Source organism: Prionailurus viverrinus, chromosome E2 (assembly GCF_022837055.1).
Source record: "Prionailurus viverrinus isolate Anna chromosome E2, UM_Priviv_1.0, whole genome shotgun sequence".
In the NCBI taxonomy this organism is placed as follows: Eukaryota; Metazoa; Chordata; class Mammalia; order Carnivora; family Felidae; genus Prionailurus; species Prionailurus viverrinus.
The window spans coordinates 50,212,049-50,234,872 of NC_062575.1; the positions used below are offsets into that span (position 1 = coordinate 50,212,049).

The following is a 22,824-nucleotide window of genomic DNA, read 5'->3' on the forward strand; positions in this document are numbered from 1 at the left end:
ATTTAAACCGGGTAGGTGAGGTAGGTACCATATTGAAGTGAATGGCATACTTAACTGAGGGTAGGTTCTGGACTTACAAGGCAGAGACTACTTTCAAGCAAGAGTAGACGAGCTCTGTAGGCAAAGGAAGCCACCATACTTCACCAACTGTGGGCGCTGTGTGTTAAGGGTAACGTACGAGCATTTGGATAAGGGTAGAACTTGTTTCAGCTCAGGGTAAGCCCTGTATTTCACTGTATTTAACTATGACACACACTATTTTTTAACCATATACTGAATCAGGCATTGCATTTAACGAGGCATTTCACCAAAGGCAGGCACTGTCTTCAACTGAGAGCAGACGACACGGAGGTAGTCACTGCATTTAGCCAAAGGAGGGCACTGTCTTTTCCTATCCATGGCACAGAGATGGGACTTGATGTCACCGCAGGAAACAGAATACCCCTTTTTCTAGGGGCTTCCTCCTTAGCAGACTGGTCTTCCTCAGCTCCTGACAATTCTATGACCTGCAGTGAAAGTGTCCCCATGGCAAGTTCACTCAGGCTCCAATGGTGGCTGCAGGTAATCTGCCCCCTAAAGGCCAGGACCCAAATCTGCCCTGCTCCCCAGGACAGCATGCTGGGGAGACGGGAAGAAGAGAAGCACCAGAACAGGCTTGCATGACTCTTTATTCGAACCACCAGACCTGCCCCAACGAAGAGCTCCCCAGACCCTGCCGCACCTTATGGGAAAGGGCTCAGAGTCAGGGAGGAGGGACCCTGTTGCTCCTGTCCCTGCCGAGGGAGGTCAAGATGGAACCTGGGATTCTCCGTGACCAGACTACTCCCACTGCCTGTCCCTGCAGGGGACTGAGATGGGCCGCCCTGGCCCAGGTTGGGGGTGGGATCTCAGAGTTGCCCCTGAACAACACTCCATTGAGGATGGGAGGCCTGGCCCTGGACGCCTCACGTCTCTGGGCGAGGATGTCGTGGTCCCTCGTCCATCAGACCTGCCGCCACTTTCCACCCCACCAGGGGGGTAGGACGCGTGTGCTCCCTCACCATCCGTGAGGACCCAGAGGGGGGTTCTCTGCATGACGTTCCTCCCTCGGCCTCAGGCCAGCAGGCGGCTGTACTCCGCCAGGGCAGAGGACTTCTTTACGCCATCCCAGATCCGGGCAGCGTAGTGGAACCTGGGGGAGGAGGTGAGTGGTCAGCAGCCCTGGCTGTGGCCCGCCAGCCTTGCGCTGACCCGGGCCAGGTGCAAAAACAGGTCCTGCGTACGACCTGTATGACCTGACCCCGGAGGCTCCTGGACCGGGATGTGGGGAAGATGACAGTGCTGATGGGAGTGGCCCGGGTTCTGACGCCTCCCCTGGGGTGAGCAAGCAGAAGGCGCCTGGTCTGGAATGAAGGCCTCAAGCCCCAACTTGAGGGTCAGGATTCTACCTCTATCTCCCTCCAGAGTCTTGTGGCGATCAGAAACGTCTGACAGCTGCATGACCCTCTACCCGGCTGGGCCCTGCTACAGACCGTGGGAGGGTAGAGCCCCGAGCCCCCTCGCCCGCACGGCTCACTGGCTTTGCTGCTGTGTGCGCTCCCTGCCCCTTCCGGCCACGGCCAGCCACAGACCCCGGGGGAGCCGTGCTAGAGGCTGCACCCAGCCAAGCTCTTTCTCTCCAACTTCTGTGTCTCCTGGAAATTCGATGTTGCAGACCTGCTGCGGGCTCGAGACACAGAGGGTCATGTGGGGCTGGGGCTGGGGCTGGGGCTGGGGCTGGGGCTGGGGCTGGGGGAGGTCGGGGCTCTGTGAAAGCAGAGTGGGGAGAGCCAGGTGGCACAGGAGGAGGGAAGGTGGGGGGGCGCAGGGAGACAGTGCCATCCAGTGAGAGCTGGAGAATGCAGCTCCTGTGGGGACATTTCAGCGTCCCCTCCTGTGAGGCCACGCTTTCCGCACTCAGGGCCTCAGAATAAACGCTTGAGCTTGACTGGGCTCACTGGTCCTACTCCTCGCCATCAAATGGCACCTAGCTACTGGTATGTAACATCACTATGTGACAATTCCTTTCTCTGAGCCTCAATTTCCCCACTAGTAAAACTGGTGACAAGACCTACACCCTACTGGCTACTCAGGAGGACTTAAGAGACAGCATGCTGTCCAGCGTGGAAGCAGTCATCAGCATCCCAGAAAAGGGAACCGAGATGTGGAGAGATCACTGAGAACTTCCTCTAGTCTGCACCAGGGTGGGGGCCCCCACACTGACCACCCTGCCCGGAGCTCTTACCAGTTCTTCTCCGTGAGGATGGTGTGTGACAGCTGTGGCCGGGCCATGGACATCACTTGGCTCCGGAGCTTGCTCACCAGGGACTGGAAACTGGGGTGGCCACGGTACCCAGGGAGCAGGGAGAAGAGCGGGCTGGAACCGGGTCCTGGAGAGTTGAGGTGGGGAGGATAAGGGGGTGGGGGGGGGACAGCCTGTCAGAGGGCCTTTCCTTTTTCCCAGGCACCCAGTATCCTGGGCTGGAATACCAGGAGTACCTCCACGTCCAGACCCGGCCCAGCTCTTCCCGTACTCCAACATCTTGGAAACACACTCCTAAGAAAGGGTCCAAGCACCTTAAGGACAAGCCACGAGTCTCCCCTCAGACCAGTGTGGGTCCCTATCACCCCAGGCCAGGGCAACCTGTATCTCCCACCAGACCAGGGAAGAACTGGTATCCCTGTGGACCAGACTCAACCATACCCGCCCGAGGTGGGTTTTCACTCTCTGCTTCGCTGTCCATGAAGGGCACCAGGAACAAATTGACCTCAGAGTCCAGGAAGTCAGGTGGGAGCCCAGGGAAGACGTTGCACTGTAACATGGACAGAGTACCTGCAGGAGAGAACCTATCAGCCTACAGATACTATGGTGAGGGGCAGGGGAGGTACACATATGATGGTCAAGCTAGAATCAGGAGGCCAGTCTGGACGTCTGGGCCACGGGCCAGAGCAGGAGTCAAGAGCCACTGGTCAGCCTGGGGGGTGACTCAGGGACCCTCACCCTTGTAACGCAAGTGGGAGTGAGCCATGAGCTGGTCAATCATCAGGTGCATCTGGCGCAGCTTTCGAGGACAGAAGTCCTCTCGGCGAGCTTTGTTCTGCAGGAAGACTGGAGGGGTGGGAAGAGAGATGTAGTCGCGTGAGGCAGCTGGGGCTGGGCTGTGTGGCCTTCCCCACTCGTGCCAAAGATCTGCCGTTACCCCTGGGCTCAGAGCTCTTGTAAATATTCATGTTACACGTTACTTTGCTTTAGCACCAGACCCTGTGCTGGGTGATGCAGGGGACCCAGACGTGAGATCTGGTTTCTGTCCCCAAGGAACCCCCAGTCTGATGGAAAAGACCGAAGAGGAAAATAGCCACACAATCAGGAGTAAGACAGAAAGGCACCAGGGACTTGGTGAGGCAGAGGAAGTAGGGAAGACCCTGCCTGGGGCGTCATAAACGAACGAGATGTTTGCAGAAGGGCAGTGTGACAGTAGAGCAGAGCGAGCAGATGGTGTGAGGCCGCAGGGCAAGCAGGGCACCTGGGGCCACTCGGGTTACTTCAGCACTCTCTTCGCCCCCAGTCTGTGCTGGAGGTGCGGGGGACAGAGAAATGGGCTGATGTGGATCCTGTATATAAAAGGCTCCCCTTCTGATCAAGGAGCTGGACCCAGACTCAGGGTCGTGCCCTTGGTGGCCAGGTGGGAACCTTGGAGGAAGGAGCAGCTAATCTGCTGACTTGCTTCCTCCCAGCTCCCCACTTCCCCAGCGCTCCTGGTTTTCGCCCCTCCCCCGTCCCCCTGTCTCCCCCCCCCCCCCCCCCCCCGCCCCAGTCAAGTCCCTCACCCAGGTGGGGGTAGTACTCAGTGCCTTCGTCAGAGCCTGAGGAAGTGCTGGACTCGTGGCTGGGGGATGGGGTAGAGGGCTTCACCATCTCTGCTGTCTGGAGGAACCTGGGGTTCAGGGCGAGAGGTTGGTGCTCTGCCATGGGCACCCCCTGTCCCACAGCCTGGGGAGGGGGCCCCCTTTGCGGATCTGATAAAAGCTACAGCTACACCGATTTTAGAGGATTTTAGGGAATTCAGAGAAAACCCTCTCAGACACCAATCCATGGACCCATGTCAACTACATGCGTTTTTAAATGAGTCTATGCTATTAAAAAAATACTTCATTTTTTAAAGCATTGGTAAGATCACCACAAAACCGAGTGGAAAGTACAGGGATTCCCATGAATGTCCCGCCCCACTCCCACACATAGCCTCCCCCACTGTCAACATTCCGATGAGCCTGTGACACGTTATCATCACCCAAAGGCTATGCTACACACTAGGCTTCCCTGCCGGTGTTGTCTACTCTGCGCGTTTTGACAAAAAGGACATGTGCCCGCCACACAGCATCACAGCGAGCGGCGTCACTGCCCTAACAACCCTCCATGCTCTACCTATCCGCCCCCCATCTTTTTACTTGTCCCCGCAGCTTTGCCTTTTCCAGAACGTCATGGAGTTGGGATCATACACTAGCCGTTTCAAACCGGCTTCTCTCACTTAGTAATACGCACTCAAGAGTGTGTACCTTCCTCCTTTTCACGGCGTGATAACGCATTTCCAGTAACATTCCCTTGTGCGCATGTACCATAGTTTATCAATTTACCTACTGAAATATACCTTGATCACTTCCTCGTTTTGGCAATTACGAATAAAACTGCGTTATAAACATCCATGTGCAAGTTTCTGCATGGACCTAAGTTTCAGTTTATGCCATTTTAAAATAAAATTTCCAGACATGTAAATAAAATAAACCTGCTTGCTATCTGAAGGAAGGGCTCATGGGAATCCGATAAAAAGCACGGACATTCTCCTCACACGAACACACATACAAACGTGTTGTCCACAGTTTCGTGGGGTTTCCCTGCTGAGAAGCCCACCTCAGGCTCTGGATTAAAAGCAAGGTTCTGCCACGTGCCGGGCCGAGTCCATACCCCAATCAGAATGCAAACTCCACAGGGCAGTCTGGTAAATTCACACCTGTGTCTCCAGTGCCCCGAACGGGGAATGGCATCCATAAATGGTCAATACACTCCTCTCACGTGAACGAATTCAAATAGACTATGGTGATGGTAACAGCGCGGGTGTTTCAGAAATAAGACACTTAGGGGCGCCTGAGCGGCTCAGCTGATGAAATGTCTGGTTGGGCTCAGGTCATCAGAGTTGGTGAGTTGGTGAGCTGGAGCCCCACATCGGGCTCTCTGTCAGCGCAGAGCCCACTTCAGATCCTCTGTCTCTCTGCCCCTCCCTCACTCTCACTCTCAAAAATACATTAAAAAAAAAAAAAAAAAAAAAAAAAAGACATTTGGATCTGGTCACAAGGGCTGGTTTTCCCAGAAAGTCATTTTTACTGCTGGCCAGACCAGACCCACAGTTCACCCCAACCCCCAGGGTTACTAACATAAACATTACATTCCCATTTACCACCGAATGCTGTAAGTTCTTTAAACTCATTTAATCCGCATAAAACAATTTGCCTATGAGGAGCTAAGGAAAAAGAGGCCACTCACCTACTAAGAGCTGGGGTTCAAATCCTGGGCTGCCTTACTTTGGAGACATCTGCTTCCCTTGGCTCAGCTCTCCCCTCCCCATGAGCTCCTGTTCCTTCCTTCTGGCTGGGCTCTGTGCCCAAGGCGGCTGGCCTCCGCACAGCTATCCCCTGGGGCCTGAGGCCAAGAGGAACCCTTACGCCTTAGGTTCTGAGCCAGTTCTGCCCAGGGGGCATTTCTAAAAGCTCCAGCTGCTTCAGGCAGGACTCCGGCCAGATCCTGACTCCTTCCCCAGATCCTGACTCCTTCCCCCTTCCTGCCTGCCTGGGTACGGTACATGTGCCTGGAGATGGACAAGAGGGACAAGCCCGCTCCTGATTATGCTATTCATTCTACAAACGTGTATTAACCACCTTGTGCCAGGCACTGTGTGAGGCGCCAGGGACTCAGACTGGGAGAGACAGACCCTAAAGAGACCTGCAATGTCCTGTTAGGGAGTGATAAATGCAATGAAGGAAAACACAGTAGCGTAAGAGTGGGGTGGTGGTGGGGGGTGGTTCTATGTTATAAGATCGGGGAAGGCCTGGGGTGGGATGACGTGAGGGAGGGAGTCTGAGGTCTGTAGGAAGAGTGTTCTGGCTGAGGGATGCAGCACAGAGGTCCTAAGCTGCACGAGGAGTAGCCATGGGGCCACTAGGGCTTTAATCGGGGAATGAGGGAAAGTGGTGGGACAGAAGGTCAATGAGGAGACTAGGACTGTCCCGTGGAGGACCTTGTAGGCCATGAGAAGGACTTTGGATTTTGTTCTGAGTGATGTATAAAGCCAGTGGGGAGTCGTAAGCATGTGTATGTCTGCTAGGTGGTGGTGACCCACTCCGACTCATGTTTTATTTTAAGTTTATTTTTGAGAGAGAGAACATGCATGCACGTGTGAGCATGCACGACTGGGGGAGTGGCAGAGAGGCAGAGAGAGAGAAAGAGAGAGAGCAAGAACAAGAGTGAGAAAATCCCAAGCAGGATCCACGCTGTCAGCACAGAGCCCTACTCGAGGCTCCATCTCGCCAACCGCAAGATCGTGACCTGACCCCATATCAAGAGTCGGACACTTAACTGACTGAGCCACCCATGCGTCCCCAACTCAGACTTTAAAGGGGTCCCTATGGATACTGTGTGGAACATATGAGACCCAGGCAAGTGGCCGAGTCTCTGATCCCCATCTCTTGCCTTCGCTCCCTGCCCCCACCCCCCCAACCCTCCCCGCCATCTGCTCACCTGTATAAACTGAGGTCTGTGAACCAGTCTTGGACAACGATCACCACGTGGCAGACCGTGAAGAGGAAGGCCGCGATCTGGAGCGACTGAGAGAGGGCAGGAAGGGGTGACCGAGCTGGAGGTCCCCCCCTACCCAGACTGGGGTCCCTGCTCCCAGGACCTAGCTGAAGGGGCAGTAGGGTGAGAGCCTCAGAGCCGTTAAGCACCTACTGTGTGCCCAGACTCCGCTGGCACTTCCTTCACAGGCCATCCCTAAATTGGGCAAGATGGGAATGATCACTCCCATCTCACACAGGCAGATAACGAGGCCTGAAGGGGGAGGGGGCAGGAAATGACTTTTCTGAGGAGCACAGCCAGGAGGTGAGCCTGACAGGACTCTCAATGCTATTCTTTCCTACAGCTCTTGGGGCACCCAGGGCTCTTTATGAAGCAGAAACGAGGTCAACCCATATCCAACTCCCCATCGCGAATCTCGAGGGGGAAGGGGGAGACCTCGCCCCTAGGTCCGGCTTGGTCCCCTCACCTGCATCTCAACGTAGGTGTGGGGCAGGTTGTACTCTGGAGGCAGCTTGCGGTCATTGTTGATAAGGTGGTCCAAGATGGAGGGGCTCAGGATGGGCTGCGGCAAGGAAGAGAGGGAGTCGGGAACGGGGGCTGGAGGCCGGAACCCTAAGTGTCACAGCCACCCAAGTTCCTCAAGTTGAAGGCCAATACCTTGCCTCTCTCGGGGCAAAATAAGGTCATAAACACAGGCGGTTTCTGATGAGTAAGAGCTAGTCAGCAAGAGGGGGTGAAAGAAGAATGTTTCAAAGCAGATACACTTCCCCCAGCTCCTTTATGAATTATCACCCCTCTCAAGTGCCTCGTGCTCAAAGAGAACTCTCCTAGTGCTAATAAATGTAATATTGGCTTGCATGAGTCATGTCCCTTCAAGACACTTTCCTTTTCTTAGTTGTTTCAAATGCTTTCAAAACTTTGCTAAGATAATTACTTTGGTCAAAAAACGATGTTTAGTGTGAAAATTGGTGAGGATTTAAAAACTGCATCAGTGGGTGTAAAAGAATCCATGGTGAGTTCATCACCTTTTCTTCAAGGAACATTCCATTTAAAAGCCACAAGAGCGCAATCAGTTTGGTGGTCTTACTGCCTTCTTGCTGCAGTGAGTGGAATTCCTTAAAGAAGACAGTTTCCCAATTGCTGGCTTTCTAAAACTCCCAATAGAGCTACATGCTCTATTCTGTCCTGTTTTAACTTCCGTTCTGCTCCACATGGGCCTTGGACCCAGCTCATGGCAGTTCAGCTTGTCTCCAGGTCCCCCAGGGGCCCCTGCACAGGGCCTGACTCACAGATCACATCTGTGGGCTTTCACTGTCCGTGCCATCCACACCTATGGTGACTAGAACTCCGCTCCATCAACATTCAGGGAGAACCACGTAGGGGCCAGGCCCTGACCAACAGAGCTCCTCCCTAAAGCACTCCAGGCAGGTGGGGAGTGGGAGCAGTACACCGTGGGAAGAGGCTGTGATACGTCAGTGCCACGATGGAAGGCGCACACGGCACCAGTGGGGGCTCAGAGCAGGGGAAGGCTTCTGGGAGGAGGCGATGCCCCGGCAGAGTCTTCTCGGAGGAGAAGGCATCAGCCAGGCAAAATGGCAAGGGGAGAGAGAGTGTTCTCATGCTCATGATACTGACAGCAAAGTATGAAGTACCTACTTCATGGCAGGCGCTGCCATTAGGGCTCTACTTGTATTAACTCACCGAAGCCTCACAACAACCCTACAAGGTAGGCAATGATGTTTTTCCCACTTAGGAAAACTGAGGAACAGGCAGTTTCAGATAAAGGGTAGTTTCGGATAAAGGGAACAGGATGTGGACGGCCCAGGGTGGGAGGGGGATCAAGGCGAGGCCCTGTGGTGCGTCTGGTGGAGCTAGAGACTACACCAGAGAGGGGAGGCTGGAGTCTGAAGGAGGTGAGCCCCACGAGCCCTGAACACCACGCTGAAGAATGGGGACTCTGCCTGGGGGCAAGAGAGAGGATGAGGAAAGCCGCCAGAAACACACAGGTCAGTTCTGATGATAGCGATGGGCCTGAACGCTAACTACATGCCAGGTCCTGTGCCAACCGCTCTGCCCGGACCGTTCCACTGAAGCCTTGCAATGAACCTGTGAGGCTGAGTACGATTATCGTCCCCACTTATAGACGAAGAAACTGAGGTTTGAGGGGGGGGGTAAACACTTGCTTCACATCACCCAAATGGTAAGAATTAAAGGCAGAACCTGGACATACACAGACCGGCCTCGAGGGCCCACACATTTAGCCACTACGCTAGAAGATTCTCTAGGCTACTGTGTATACGATGGATGGGAGGGGAGGGAGGCAAAATCTGAAAACGTGCTAAAGGCCAAGAAAAGACACAACTTGTCCATAAGCACCTAGCGTGCCCGTGGGTGGGCTGGGACCACATGGAATCCAAGCAGGGTTCTGGCTTAACAACATTCAGGGATGGATGTGAAGGTGGCATGCAGGAGGGCGGGCTCGTGGAGGTCAGCACCTGTGTGTCCAGGAAAACAATCCGCTCTTGGGTAATAAAGAAGTCAATGCCACTGGTCTGGTTGCCCCCTCGTTCCTTCATCTCGGCACTCTGGGCCCGGAAAACGTACGCCCTGTGGAGAGAAGCGGGTGGGGTGCATTAGAGGTGCGCTTCTCAGCCTCTGATGCCTCCAGAGTGTAACCATGTAAAGTGAGCGTGGTTCCCTTCTCTCAAAGCCCCCTACAAAGCCTTCCACCTGTGGCCCCTGTTGTCTGGAGAATCACATTTTATTCCACATGACTTCACCTTTACCCATAAGGAGATCTATTAACCCATCTAATGAAGTCAGTAGAGTGAGGTGTTTAAGAGTCAGGACTTTGTTGGACCGCTGGGATTCAAATCCCAGTTCTGCCTCTTCCTGGCTCTGTGGCTTTGGGCAAGTCCTTAATTTCTTTCTCCTTGGCCTCCTCGTCTGTAAATGGGGATAACAGCAGTCTCAAAACTCTTAGGGCTGCTATGAGGCTAACTGCCGTAAAGCCCTTAGGAAAATGCCCGCTAGGCAGCGATACGTAATCGTTAGCTGTGAATTACCCAGTGCACTTGCCACGGGCCGGGCCCCGGAGATATAGCACTGAATGCTCTCCACCCTCACAGTGAGAGGCTGGGTGGTTGTAGAACTCCGTTCCCAGTTCTTCCCCTGGGAGGAGAGTCTCCCTCGGTTCTATCTGCGTCGGACCGGGAGATGACGCCAAAGCAGGCACAGCTGAGCCTTGCCCTAGACCATGGAGCTCAACTGGGTCACATTCTGCGACCTGGACAAAGTGATTTTCTCTTTCAATCTGTAAAATCAGGGTAATGGTATTTCTGTCTCAAAAGGTAATCCCCACCTCCCTGAGAGGCGTGTTACGCTGTCCGACACCCACTTAACAACACCGTACTAAAGGCCTCTGATGTACCAGGTACCGGGATGCGACAGTGAACAAGGACCGTCTCTGCTTCCAAGCAGTTCCTGCTCTAGCTTACAGATCAACAGAGATCAGTAACTGTGAGCGGTAGGAAGAAGGGGTGTGTGGCGCTCAGGATGGGGATAGCTCAGTTGGGAGGGCTGGGAAGGGTTGCCGTACAAGAGACAGATGACCACACTGAGAGTGAGAGAGAGAAGAGTTTATTGAGCAACTTTAATTAAGTTAAAGGGGAGGCACAGGGGGTAGAGGATGGAAGCAAAGACTGTCCCAGGTGGACGGCAGGTGGCGTGTGTGGGGAATCAAAAGACCAGTGTGGGGAGAGGGGAAAGCGGAGAACAGGGGGACTGGGAGCAACAAGAGGGAGCACAGGCCTCTGTGGGGCCTGGTAAGGAGCTGGGGCTTTGGCCCACGAGCCTGGAGTAGCCCTGAAGACATTTAAGTAGGGAAGTGACAGGACTGGAGGTGGGTTTTGAAAGGCTCCCCTTGTGCTATGTGGTGAGCCGTAGCCTCCCTTATCCTCTCTGACCTCTCTGATCCTCTTTGACCGCCTAGGCCTTCCCTTCTTGCTCACTCCGCGCCAGCTCCAGGGCCTTCATGCCATTCTGCACACACACCAGGCAAGCTCTGTTGCCTCAGACATAGGCTCCTGTCATTCCATCTGATTAGAAAGCTCTCCCTCCTCCCAGTCTGCTTGTGCTCAGTGTCCCTCTTTGCAAGGCCTTCCCTGACCACTCTGTTTAGGACTGTAATCCAGCACCAACACAGCTTCCCTATAATCCCTTCCCGTTTGGGTATCACCTTCTCACATGTCAAATAACGTAGTTTGTTTGCCTTCACCCTGATTAGAATGAAGGCTCACCAGGACAAAGGTTCTTGCCAGTTCTGTTGACTGTTGTATCCCCAGTGCCCAGAACAGTGCCCGGCACGCTGTAAGCACTCAATAGATGTTAGCTGAATTGAACTAAAGCAGGGAGATCAGTGAGGAGATTCTTGACATTCAGTAGGGGAGATGTCGGAGGCTTGGGCCAGGAGACAGGAATGAAGGAAGGGAGAAGCAGATGAATTCTTAACGTAAAGGGGGCCTGATGGCAAGAGTTGGCACCAAAGTCCGCCACACCACGGGCTGACGTGGCTCAAAAAAATAAGCAGAGGGCACCTCGGTGGTTCAGGCAGTTAAGTGTCTGACTTCAGTTTAGGTCGTGATCTCATGGTTTGGGAGTTCGAGCCCCATGTTTGGCTCTGCGCTAACAGTGTGGAGCCTGCTTTGGATTCTCTGTCTCCTTCTCTCTCTGCCCCTCCCCCACTCACATTATCTCTCAAAATAAACTAAACAATAAAAAAACACAAAAGATATGCCAGGCCAGTAGAATTCTCTCTAGCTCAGGAATCTGAACTCAAAGCCGGGGGTAGGGGAGGAGAAATTTGCTAGTTGGGGGTGGAAGCTGAGACGGAACGAATGCTGAGAGAGCTGGAGCTGTTCCCAAGTGGAGCCAAGGTGAGCTTAAGTTACAAGTTGACAAGAGAGGAGACGGACCTGGGAGGAAGGGCAGCCCCACAGCTCTGGTTCTAGTGGATGTACAGTCTCACGATAGTGGTTCTTAACCTGCTCTGGGTCTCCATCGGACCCTCTAAGATCTGGGGGAAACTACAGACCCATTTCCTAGAAGGAAAGCCTAACTGCAGATAGATGTAAAATCCCTCATATACTGTTAGGAGGAGGTTCATGGACCCCCTGATATCCATCCACGCAATGCAAGATAGTATCACCTGCTTTATGGAAAAAAAAAACCCAAAAACCAAACCCCTACATTTTCTAGACAATCCCTTTCTCATTCTCCAGTTTGAGTCTTCCTTAATCAGACCGGTTATGTCTCTCCTCCCTAGTCCCTGCCTTTCTCCATTTCCTTCCCTGCCCTCAGTTCTGGTCCCTAGTTCCTAAGCTCGCTCTTTCCCCAGATCCTCTCCTGTGACTTCATATTTTTATTTTCACAATCATCCCCATCCTTACTCAAGAATGCAGGACCGAGGCTGGTCTAGAACCCATGCCCTACATTCGAGTCTCTTTCCCTGTTCTATTTACCAGGTCTTAGCAACCAGTATCCTATGAGCATTTGCTCTGTGTCAGGTTCTTGTTAACTTTGCCTTCCTGATCTTATCCTCCAAAAACCCACTTTACACGTGACAAGGTGAGATACTGGGAAGTGAAGTGACATTCCCAAGGTCAGCTAGCTGGTGAATGGCAGGGCTGAGACTGAAGTCAACCTAAATCCAAAGCCGGGCTCTGTACCATTCCCTGGGGCGAGGCAGGAAGGGAGGGAGAAACAGGACTGGTTATCTTGGAGCCACACAAAGATTTAATCCAGGCCCTAATCACCCTAATCTGACAAAGACATTGAGGCCAAGGGAGGTGAAACATTTTCCCAAAGTCCTTTGGTAATACCACTTGCAATACCCAGGCCCACCCTTCCCTGTCCTCCAGGTAGGTGTCCACCTCCTTCCTGGTCTTCCACACCCCTTACCTCTGGTCCTCCTCAGGAGTGTTCGCTGACAACAATGACATGACCATGGATTTGCCTGTCCCCTGAAGGCCCAGGACACCAACCACCAACACATCGGTCTGATCCAACAGGTACTGTGGGAAGATGAAGGAATGTGAGCCTCGTAAATCTGTCAGCTGCTGGAGTGGGAGTGAGACTGGGGTGGGGTGGGGGGGCAGAGACTGGCCCGCCTGCCTTGTCGGATGTGGAAGCAAAACTCTGACGCCTCCGATCCCCTCAGTTGGGCAAAGGGCCCCTGTACGTATGCGGTGGCACAGAGAAGAACATTTGTGAGGGCTCCCAAGTGGAGAAGAGCCTGGCATGGTCAAGAAGCTAATGGAAAGTCAGCGCCGCTGGAACACAGCGGGCAAAAAGGGAAACCTGACTTTGGGGAAGAGTAGAAGAAAGGCGCAGGAACGAAGAACAGGTGGAAGGACAGGATGTGGTATCCGAGGGCTACTGCGGCAGACTCCTGGAGGACTTTCGGCTTCTGGCAAGTCAGGAAAACACGCAGCAGCATGAAAAAGGGACAAGAGTGAGGAAGGGGAGGGTCAGTCTGTCCTGGATCCTGTCTGGGATTTAAGAGTCCTGAGACCTTCACCTCTGGGCCACGAGCTCTGATGCCTTTCACCACTAGGGGGTGCGAGAGACACGCTTTAAAAAAAAAGAGAGCCGTCCTCAACAGGCTCCTTAAACATCAATCCTTTTTTTTTAAAAAAGGAAGCCAATCTTGGCTCTAACCCTAGACACATTAAAGCAGAAAGAACACCTAGCGCTAGCCCTGTTCAATAAGCTGGACACTGACCACATGTGGCCATTTAAATTTAAGTTCATTAAAATTAGGGGCGCCTGGGTGGCTCAGTTGGTTAAGTGTCCAACTCTGCCTCAGGTTAAGATCTTGTGGTCCGTGGAGCTCGAGCCCCATGTCGGGCTCTGCGCTGACAGCTCAGAACCTGGAGCCTGCTTTACATTCTGTGTCTCCCTCTCTCTGCCCTTCCCCATTCTCGTGCTTTGTCTCTCTCAAAAGTAAACATTAAAGCAAAATTTTTTAAGTTCATTAAAATGAAACAAAACTAAATCTTCAGTTCCTCAGTTATATTAGCCACATATGGGGATATGTGGATAAGTGCTCAATAGCCACTTATAAGGATAGTGGCTACCATACTAGATAGTGTAAATACAGAACATTGTCACCACTGCAGGGCGTTCTAATCTGACAGTGAAGGGTAGGCCTGGACACTGGCTTTTGTTTTGTTTTAAGGCCCTCCAGTTGATATCAGTAGGACAGCGGACATAGAAAGGAAGGAGGCCGGGTAAAATACAGACCCGGCATGCTGTCCTAGTAAGTCCAAGCTGTGGGAGAAGGAGAAGGGACACATCTGGGAGAATCTGGGCAGCAACTTGATGTGACGGGTCTAGGGGGAAAAAGCAGCAGGAGAGGAGAAATGAAGCCCGAGAATCTGGAGGTAGGCATGCCAGTCCAGGGATGTGAGGTCTGAACTACAGTAGGGGCCACTGAGATGGAAAAGGGAGCCTCTGGGAGTGACATTCAAACCAGTTAACACTGGTACTGCATGGGTTGTTTCGATCAATCAGAAGGGGAACTGGAGCAGGGTCTAGGAGGCTGACCTGAGGGGGCAGGAGATGGTAAAGGAGGTCCCAGGGCATCTGGGTGGTAGTGGGAGTCCCTCTTTGCCAACTGGTATCACGGTTATTCAGTATTTTAACAACCAGCACAGCCCACGTACTGCAAGCCACTGCAACTCAGCCCTGGCTAGGTGAGAACTTTCAGATTCCTTCTCTCTCATTGCTGCAGTTGCCTGAAAGCTGTCTAGTCCAGTATCACCTGCCGAGAGGGTGGCGGTGGGGAGGTGGGGTGGAGGCAGTGAGACGTGGGACCTGGGGAAGCTCAAGCAGGGAGACCCATGCTCCCCACTCAGTACCTCAATGGCGCTGTCACACCAATTCATCTGGTCATCTACCAACTTGATGCTGTGCTTCATGCGTTCTGGGGGCAGTAGTTTGGCCTGGCCCACGACAGCTGGAGACAGGAGAAAGCAGGAGATGGGATGTGGTGAGGGTCTGTGTGAGGGCGGTCCAGCTCCTAACCGTCCTCAACAGGCTCCCGCCCAGGCCCCAACTCACGGTCCATGGCTGCGGGTGCGGCAGTGCCCATGCCTCGGTTCTGGATCTGGTACACAGGCTGCGTGGGTCTCTGTCCCTCCTTCTCTCCCTTGGGCGGTGCGGGGGCTGCAGGGGGTGCTGGGGCAGCGCCCTCGGGGGTGGAGGTGGTTGTCGCAGTCGCAGGCCCTTTCCCCTCTTCGCGTGGTTTCATGAGGACGATAGGCTTCTCGAGAGGGGCTGGGGCAGGTGGGGCAGCCGGGGCTGTTGGGGGTGGTGGCTGCTTAGACTATGGGAGTGAGAAGGTTCCGGTCAGCAGGAGAGATCTTTGCCCTAACTGCTCCCAGCCTCCCCTTCAGAAGATTCTTCCCTGCTCACCCGCTCTGCTGGAGGTTTCGAGAGGATGATGGGGGTTTTCTGCATGACCGCCGTGCTGGTCTCTTCGCTGCCATCCTGTGGTGAGGGAGGGCAGTTACTCGGGCATGGCTCCCTCGCCTCTCAGAGACACTCCCCAGGGCCTTTGGGTGCCAGGTACAATTCTAAATGCCTTCACGTATTAATTCCACCAGCAACCCCGTGAGATAGACACTATCATTCCCATTTTACAAATGAAGATACTGAGGTTAACTGGCTTGCCCAAGGTCACGTGGCCAACAAAGAATGGAGCCAGGCTTTGAACCCTGGCAGCCTGGCTCCACAACTGCATTCGGCTGCTTCTGCCAGAAGACAAACCCAGGTGGAAGGAGCTAGGGCTCTGGAGCTAGCCCTGGGTTCAAACTCGGCCCCACCTTTTGTTGGCTGTGTGAACTTGGCTAAGGCCTTGCTTCAGCCTGTTTCCTCATCTGGCCAGCAGGGATAGGAGTTTCTTCACAGGACTACTACAGGCTGAGCGCAGCTGGAACTTGAAAACTGTCCATGTGGCGTTTTGACGCATGGCAGGCGCTCACTATCTGACAGCTGCTATCCCGAGAGCCCTGCTACCCTGATCGTTCCTCATCACTCCTCAGCTCCACTCACGCTTGCCAGTAGCCAGGGGGCTGATCCCACACCTTGCCTTCATGTTTATTTTGACTCACCCCCAATCTGCTCGAGAAAGGGGAGAGATCGGCTTTTGAGCCTTGTTCTTTTGAGCCTTGTTCCCCGAGGAACCTCAGGAGAGCCATGACCCTTCAGTGGGTCTATTTCTTCACCATACACTGGGGATACTTACTTCAATTCTGCTCACTTCACTGGCCTATGGTGAAGAACAAACAAAGGGCATGAAAGTATTTGGGAAGAAGAGCTGTGACAGAACCACAGGAGAGACTGCGGGCTTTCAGAAGGCCAGGGAGGGAGACGGGGAGAAGGTCGGGGGAGGAGAGGATGATACCTGGGACGAGGCTGTGAGGACAGACAGAGGACAGGAGATGTATTCAGGAGGCACAACGTACAGGGTGACTGACGTGGGGAAGGGGGTGTCCAGGATGAGGCCCAGTGGGCTGTCATGGATACTAGGAAAAATGGGAGGAAGATGCCGAAGTCGGCAGGGGACATGGAGGACGTGAGGAGTCCACTGGCCACTTAGGAGGCTGCCAGGGATCAGTGGCAAAGTCAGAGGCAAAGACAAGAGGCTTCGGAGAGGCTGATCCAGGACTAAAGCTGAAAGTGCACGATGATGGCGACATTGTCCAGGGTACGTGTGGCAGGAAGAAAGAGACCCTGTGTTCTCACTTATGCTGTAACCCAAGGAAAGGAATAAGAGCCGAGCTCACTGTGAAATCAATTATTATTCATGTCTACCATTTTATGGCTCAGAAAACAGTTCCAGCTGTTACTTTCTTCTTCCCCCCCAGAGCTCTCTCAGAGGTGGGCAGGGCCCTAGAGAAAGGACACGAGCAGGGGGCAGGTTCTGACAGCGAGTCACCTCAGCACAGGAGAGAAGACAAGGCAGGACCGGGGCCCACGCCGAGGCTCCTGGTTTCCAGTCCAGGACACTACGGCCGGCAGACCAGTGCTGTGCTTGGGCTCAGCTGGATTTGGGTTTGGGTTCTGGCCCCAAAGCTCACTGATTTTGTGACTCTGGGTTAAGTCCTTTCTCCCCTGAGACTCACTCTCTTCATTAGTGAAAATCAGATCTGTCCTAGGTTCTACTTCATGAGGTGGCTAGAAGAGTGCAGAAAGACCCGAAAGACGTTAAAGCACCTTGCACGTGCACGCTGCTCAACACCTAGGAACAGCTGCGGTTATTACAGGACTCTTTGAAACATGAGTTTATGGCGCCTCTCAGCTCAAACCCTCCAGTGCCAATTTCATTCAACAAAATCCAAAGTCCTTTCTCAGGCCTATCAGGTCCTACGTGATCTGGCCTGAGTTACCTCTCCGACATCATCTTCTATTACCTTCCCTTCTTCTCTGGCCACTGCAGCCACACTGGCCTCCTGGCTACTCCTTGAATACACCAGATATAGGGCTCAGGGCCTTCCCATTTGTTGATCTGTCTAGAATGCTCTTCACTCAGATTTTGTCATGGCATATTCCCTCACCTCCTTCAGGTCTCTGCTCCAAACCCACCCCTTCAGGGAGGCCCTCTCTGTCCACTTCATCTAGGACAGACCCCTTTGCCACTCTCTACTCTTACTTCATAAGGCTTTTGTTCACAGATTGATCCCCAGCATCTAGATTAGTGCCTGGCACATGGCAGGTGCTTACAAACATTTGTGGAGCGAGTGGATATGTGGATTCTGCCCTTGGGCCCGCTCACTCACCCGTCTCTCTCTCTCCCATGGGGCAATGTAGTCCCTCTCCCGACCACCAGGCCCGGAGAGGTTCTGGGGGCCACCGGGGCCAGGCTCTTTCCAGCGTCGCCGCCTCTCTATCCCATAGAGCCCAGGCTGACTATGGCCAGACTCAGACATGGTTGCCTACAGAGAGAGAGAGAGAGAGAGAGAGAGAGAGAGAGAGAGACAGAGAGAGAGAGATAGAGAGAGAGAGGGAGAGAGAGGTGGATTTCAGAGTGAGGACAGACTCTTTTCAATCTATTTGGTTCACTCTGGACTGTAAGAAGGCACTTCCTTTCAAGAGAGCTCTGTGGCTGTGGCAGTGACTGCTAGCTGGCTCTCAAGATCTGTTCTCTTCTTCCAAAAAAAAATAAAATAAAATAAAACCCTCAGTTCTGGGGCGCCTGGGTGGTGCAGTCAGTTAAGCGTCCGACTTCAGCCAGGTCACGATCTCGCGGTCCGTGAGTTCGAGCCCCGCGTCAGGCTCTGGGCTGATGGCTCGGAGCCTGGAGCCTGTTTCCGATTCTGTGTCTCCCTCTCTCTCTGCCCCTCCCCCGTTCATGCTCTGTCTCTCTCTGTCCCAAAAATAAATAAAAAACGTTGAAAAAAAAATTAAAAACAAAAACAAAAACAAAAAAACCCCTCAGTTCTGAGCTGGGCACATGGCTGTCCAGAACACACCTCTCAGCACCATTTGCAGTTAGGTGGCCATGGGACTAAGTTCTTTCTGGCCAATGGTATGACACCAGAAGTGTGTTCTAGCAGCTTTCAGAAACTTTCCTTCACAGATGCTGGCACATGCCTTTTGCCCTTTCCTCCTCCTGGCTGGGAGGAATATGGTGTGCAGGCTGGAGCTCAAGCAGCCACCCTGGACTGGAAGGAAGGAACGAGGGAAGGCTGGTGTGGCAGAAAAAAAATCGGCGGTCTCCTGTTCACCCGGCGTTATTTCCTTCTAGATGCAGTGGGAAACAGCTACACTTCTCTTACTCGTAGCCAAAACTACTCCCAACTATTAGTCACTTGGCCTCAACCTGTATCTCATAGGGGGAGGGGGTCACATAAAAATGGGACCTATTCTTTCCCAAACTGTGGCAAAGCATTTCCTTACAAACCAGTAACATGATCCTCAGTGCGACAACTACTGCTTTGATTACCTAATACTGGCATGTGTGGGGGTGGGGCTCCTGCACTCAAGGCCCTATCTTATCTGGTGTCCCTCTACATCTCAGTCTGTCTACCTTAGGTTTCTGGTGGCCCGCCATCCCTCACACTCCCAAGTCTCCCCCGTGGTCAATCTAAGATGTTATAAAATGAACTGCCACCTATATGGTCTACTCCCTACCATTTGACTCGCTTTATAGGTCCCTCTAGGGACTTTCCCCAGCTGTTTACACTTCATTCCAGAGAAATCTCTGAATACTTAACAGTCTGTTTGCAGGAGAGGCCATTTCCTTTATAGCTCAGAGGTCAAGTTGGCAAACTGTAGGCTACGGACCAAATCAGGGCTGCCTTCTGTGTTTGTAAATGAAGTTTTATAGGAATACAACCACCTCCATCAACTTAAAAGTTGTCTATGGCTGCCTTCTTGATCCAATGGCAGAGTTGAGTGGTTGAGACAGAGACAGTACGACCTGCAGGATCTCAAACAATTCCTCTCTGTCCCTTTACAGAAAAAGTTTGCTGATCCTTGCTTAGCTCTTAAGTGCCTATGAAATCATTTTTATTTTTAAAAAATTTTTAGGTAAGCTCTGTGCCCAATATGGGGCTCGAACTCACAACCCCAAGATCGAGAGTTGCACTCTCCACCGACGGAGACAGCCAGGTGCCCCCACCTGTGAAATGGTTCTATGAATCCCCCACCTCCTACCCAAGTACACAGTCACAGATCCCTGTGAGAGATTCGCTCTCCAGAAACAGCAGTATCTGTTAACAGGATATAGGAGTAGGGGCTTGTCCAGCGTCTCTCCCATTGCTACAAGTGACCTCTTCTCCCCCCACCCCCCACCCCCACCCCGTCACAAACCCAGCTGAAGACTGCCTTCTGAGACAGGAGGGCAGGGCCTGTTTACACATGCTCATGGAAAATGATCCACTCAGCACTTAAGTGACTGTTTACAGTCTCTGGCAGAGATTCCCCTCAGAAACTGGGAATCCTCCCTTCCTTGCAGTTAAGGGTCACTTTGCACATTATTCTCGAGACAGCCCCACCCCCCAGTGCTTCAGTGTCTCTTTTCATTCCTCCACAGGGACTCTGCCCCAGCACTCCAGTCCGTTTACACACCAAGAGAAGCCCCTTCTCATGCAGCAAGTGTCCGTTTGCATGTTTTTTTTTTTTTTCTGGAAACTTCCACAGTATTTGGGTCTATTGAACAGCTCTGTGGGGGAGCTCCCCAGAATGAGTCCACCTACATACAGTTTGGGGACCCCCCCCCATGTTTCCAGGCTCCTCTGGGGAGTCTCCCAAAATGTATAAAGCCAGTCTATTTGTGTTTATTTACAGGGCTCTTACAGTGACCTCCCAGATGTTAAGAATCTAACTAGTCATTCTTTGGGGGAGTTTCCTCAGTGCTTAAGCATCTCTTCATATGCCCCCTTTGGGGACTCTTCCAGAACCTAAGTGTCTATTTGCAAACTCTGAGGGGAGACTTCTCTAATTCCCAACTCTGTATTTACACACCACCACCCCCAAGAACTTCAGTCTATTTACACTATTTTTTTAAGGACTCTCTAACACTTGTAAATATACATTTACAAGTTTGTATATGGGGCATCCCCTAAAACCAATGAGTCTCTATTACTCAGGTAACATCCCCAATAATTAGACACCTGCTTACAAGCCTCCTATGGGGAACCCTACGATTTAGGTTTCTATTTACATAGGATTCGGAGGACCTCCCGGGTATACAGGGTCTGTCTGTAGACCCTCTGCGAGCGTGTTCCCAAGACTTCTCTTTACACGCTGTCGTTAGGACGTTTGCAATACTTGACGGCCAGTTCTAAAGGCCCTATTAGGCCCTCCCAGAACTGAAGTTCCTATCTACACCTTATTTATCTCCTCCCCACCCCGCGCCCGCCAACCCGGTATTTTAAGGGTCGCCCTTGAACGCCTAGTCTGTTACGCACACCTGCCGGACGTCCGAGCAAACGTTTAACGGTAGAGAAGGGGGCGGGGCCCCGAAACGCGCCCAGCGCCCCGCCCCCTGCCGGTGCACGAGCCTCGCGCGGGCTTGCGGGCCCCTTACCTAAGGCGGCTGCTGATTGGTTCTTGGGGCGCAGCGCTACGCGCGCTTTCCGTGACGGGGCTGGTGGGGGGAGGTTCCACTCTAAGCCACGGGCCTGTAAATGGCGTCTAGGGGACGAGGAGCGTTGGGGAGGGAGAGAGAGAAAGCAGGCACCGGTCACTCCGGAACCGGTCTAGGCACCCCGGAAGCGGCACCCAAAGAACGCCGGCCCGAAAGAGGAAGAGGAGAAGGTAGCACGGGGCGGAGCGGAGATCAGCACCCGTGGGGTGCTGGCCTTGCGCATGCGCCGAGGGCTGGGCGCGCCAGAACGGAGCGTCAGAGCCGGGCTGAGCATGCGTTGATGGAGGTGGTTGGCTTTAGCACGCATGCGGATGACGGAGGGGAGGAGGGCGGACGCTACGGTTCCGCCTTAGTGTGCGCGCGCTGCTTTGAGGCCCATGTGGGAGTGTAGCGAGGAGGGAGAGAGGGCGGCTCCGGAGATGGCAGGTTCGAGTCCCGCCTCTTCAGTGGCGTTGGCGGGATTCGGTGGGGTGGGGTGGGGCGGCGCGGCAGGGAGGAATTTCAGGGTCCTGGGCCGAGTAAGTGCTGAGAACACGGGAATGAATTAGACCTAGTGTGTGCGCTGTAAGACATAACGCTCTGTGGAGGGAGACAACTAGAGCAAATCACTGAAGGAAAGGGCCCAGGTCCGGTTTGACCTTGAAGGGCGGGAAAGGGTACTCCAGGTGGAGGGAAAGGTCCAGACTGTTTTGGACTCAGAATTCCCTCTGGGTGGGAGGTGAGGCCGCAGAGACGGGCTGGTCAGATCCTGAAGGCCTGGGAGACGGAGACTGGTGGGATAGGATTGTTCAGTCTCTCGCCCGCCGCGGTGGGGGAGGAACCCAGGGATAGGGGTCGAAAATTCAAGAAGCCAGTGGCGCAGCCTTGTGCGCACCGGGGGGGGGGGGGGGGGGGGGGGGGGGGCGGGATGCCCGGCCCGAGGAGAGCGCATGCGCGCAGCGGTTTAGCTAGAGCCCGCGGTTACCACTGGGAGGGAAATAACTCCGGGGAGGAGGGAGAAGGGGCGTGTGTACAAACGTACATTCATATGTATATCGGTCAATGGGGGAATTTACCATTTTTCATTTGCAATATTACTAAAAAAAAACCTTTGTAATTTATAACTGAACAGGGGATACATGTACTTTCTGACAAAATTCAGGCAGCCACTAGGGTGCACAAAGTCTACTCTGGTTCTCATATTCTATTCCTGAAGCACTGGCTCCCAGTTTCCTTCTGGAATGACTGTTTAAGCAAAGCACTGAAGATAAGAGCTTGAGCCTGGGTTCACATAAATGTCAGCTGACCTTGGCCACGTTCCTCAACCCTCTCTACCCCCCCGTTTCTAAAATGGAGATTGGCGGCACCTTATAATGTTCCTGGCAGAGTTAAATGGATGAACGTACCCAGAATAGTGCTTGGTGCGTAGTAGCACTATGTGTTGTCATTATTTTGTGCTGCGCTCACCCCCCCCCCCCCCCCCCCCGCAAGCCTCATCCCTGCTGCCATTTCCTCAGCACCCGTGCCAGGTGGAACTGTTTCAACAGACTGCCACAGGCGCAGTGAAAACACCGGTCCACAGACTCAGTTGAGAGTCCTGTTGATGGATTCTCCAAAGGCTGTGAGTGTTAAGCAGAGACACGCATGATAGACCATGCCTCTTTGTGTCTGTCCGTGTTCCTGTTTAGCGGCTTCATCTCCGGTCATACCCATTTTTCTCAACTAAAATTTTCAATCCCAGGTCACCCTCCATGTTTTACATGCTCCAGTTTTACAACTCTGAGCAACCATCAGGTGGAAATGACTTTAAAAGGGGAAAGAAGGGGCC

The 22,824-nt window shown here is 53.2% G+C and overlaps 1 protein-coding gene across 8 annotated transcripts; it reads right to left on the reverse strand.

Annotated features, from left to right (window-relative positions):
• Positions 1-650: 650 nt before the first annotated feature.
• Positions 651-21,253, reverse strand: SMG9 (SMG9 nonsense mediated mRNA decay factor). Of its 8 annotated transcripts, XM_047834805.1 has the most exons (15): positions 20,592-20,800; positions 19,141-19,421; positions 17,704-17,859; positions 15,338-15,412; positions 14,984-15,248; positions 14,782-14,879; positions 12,821-12,933; positions 9,358-9,469; positions 7,329-7,424; positions 6,806-6,891; positions 3,847-3,953; positions 3,020-3,127; positions 2,723-2,851; positions 2,264-2,408; positions 651-1,171 (listed from the first exon to the last, which is right to left on the reverse strand). In XM_047834805.1, the coding sequence occupies exons 3-15, from the start codon at positions 17,851-17,853 to the stop codon at positions 1,093-1,095; spliced, it is 1,563 nt and encodes a 520-aa protein (XP_047690761.1). In that variant the 5' UTR covers positions 17,854-17,859; positions 19,141-19,421; positions 20,592-20,800; the 3' UTR covers positions 651-1,092. The 8 variants fall into 8 exon arrangements, with proteins under 8 accessions (XP_047690761.1, XP_047690759.1, XP_047690764.1 ...); XM_047834803.1 differs by lacking the exons at positions 19,141-19,421; positions 20,592-20,800 and adding an exon at positions 20,958-21,250; XM_047834808.1 differs by lacking the exons at positions 19,141-19,421; positions 20,592-20,800 and adding an exon at positions 20,841-20,859.
• Positions 21,254-22,824: the final 1,571 nt, after the last annotated feature.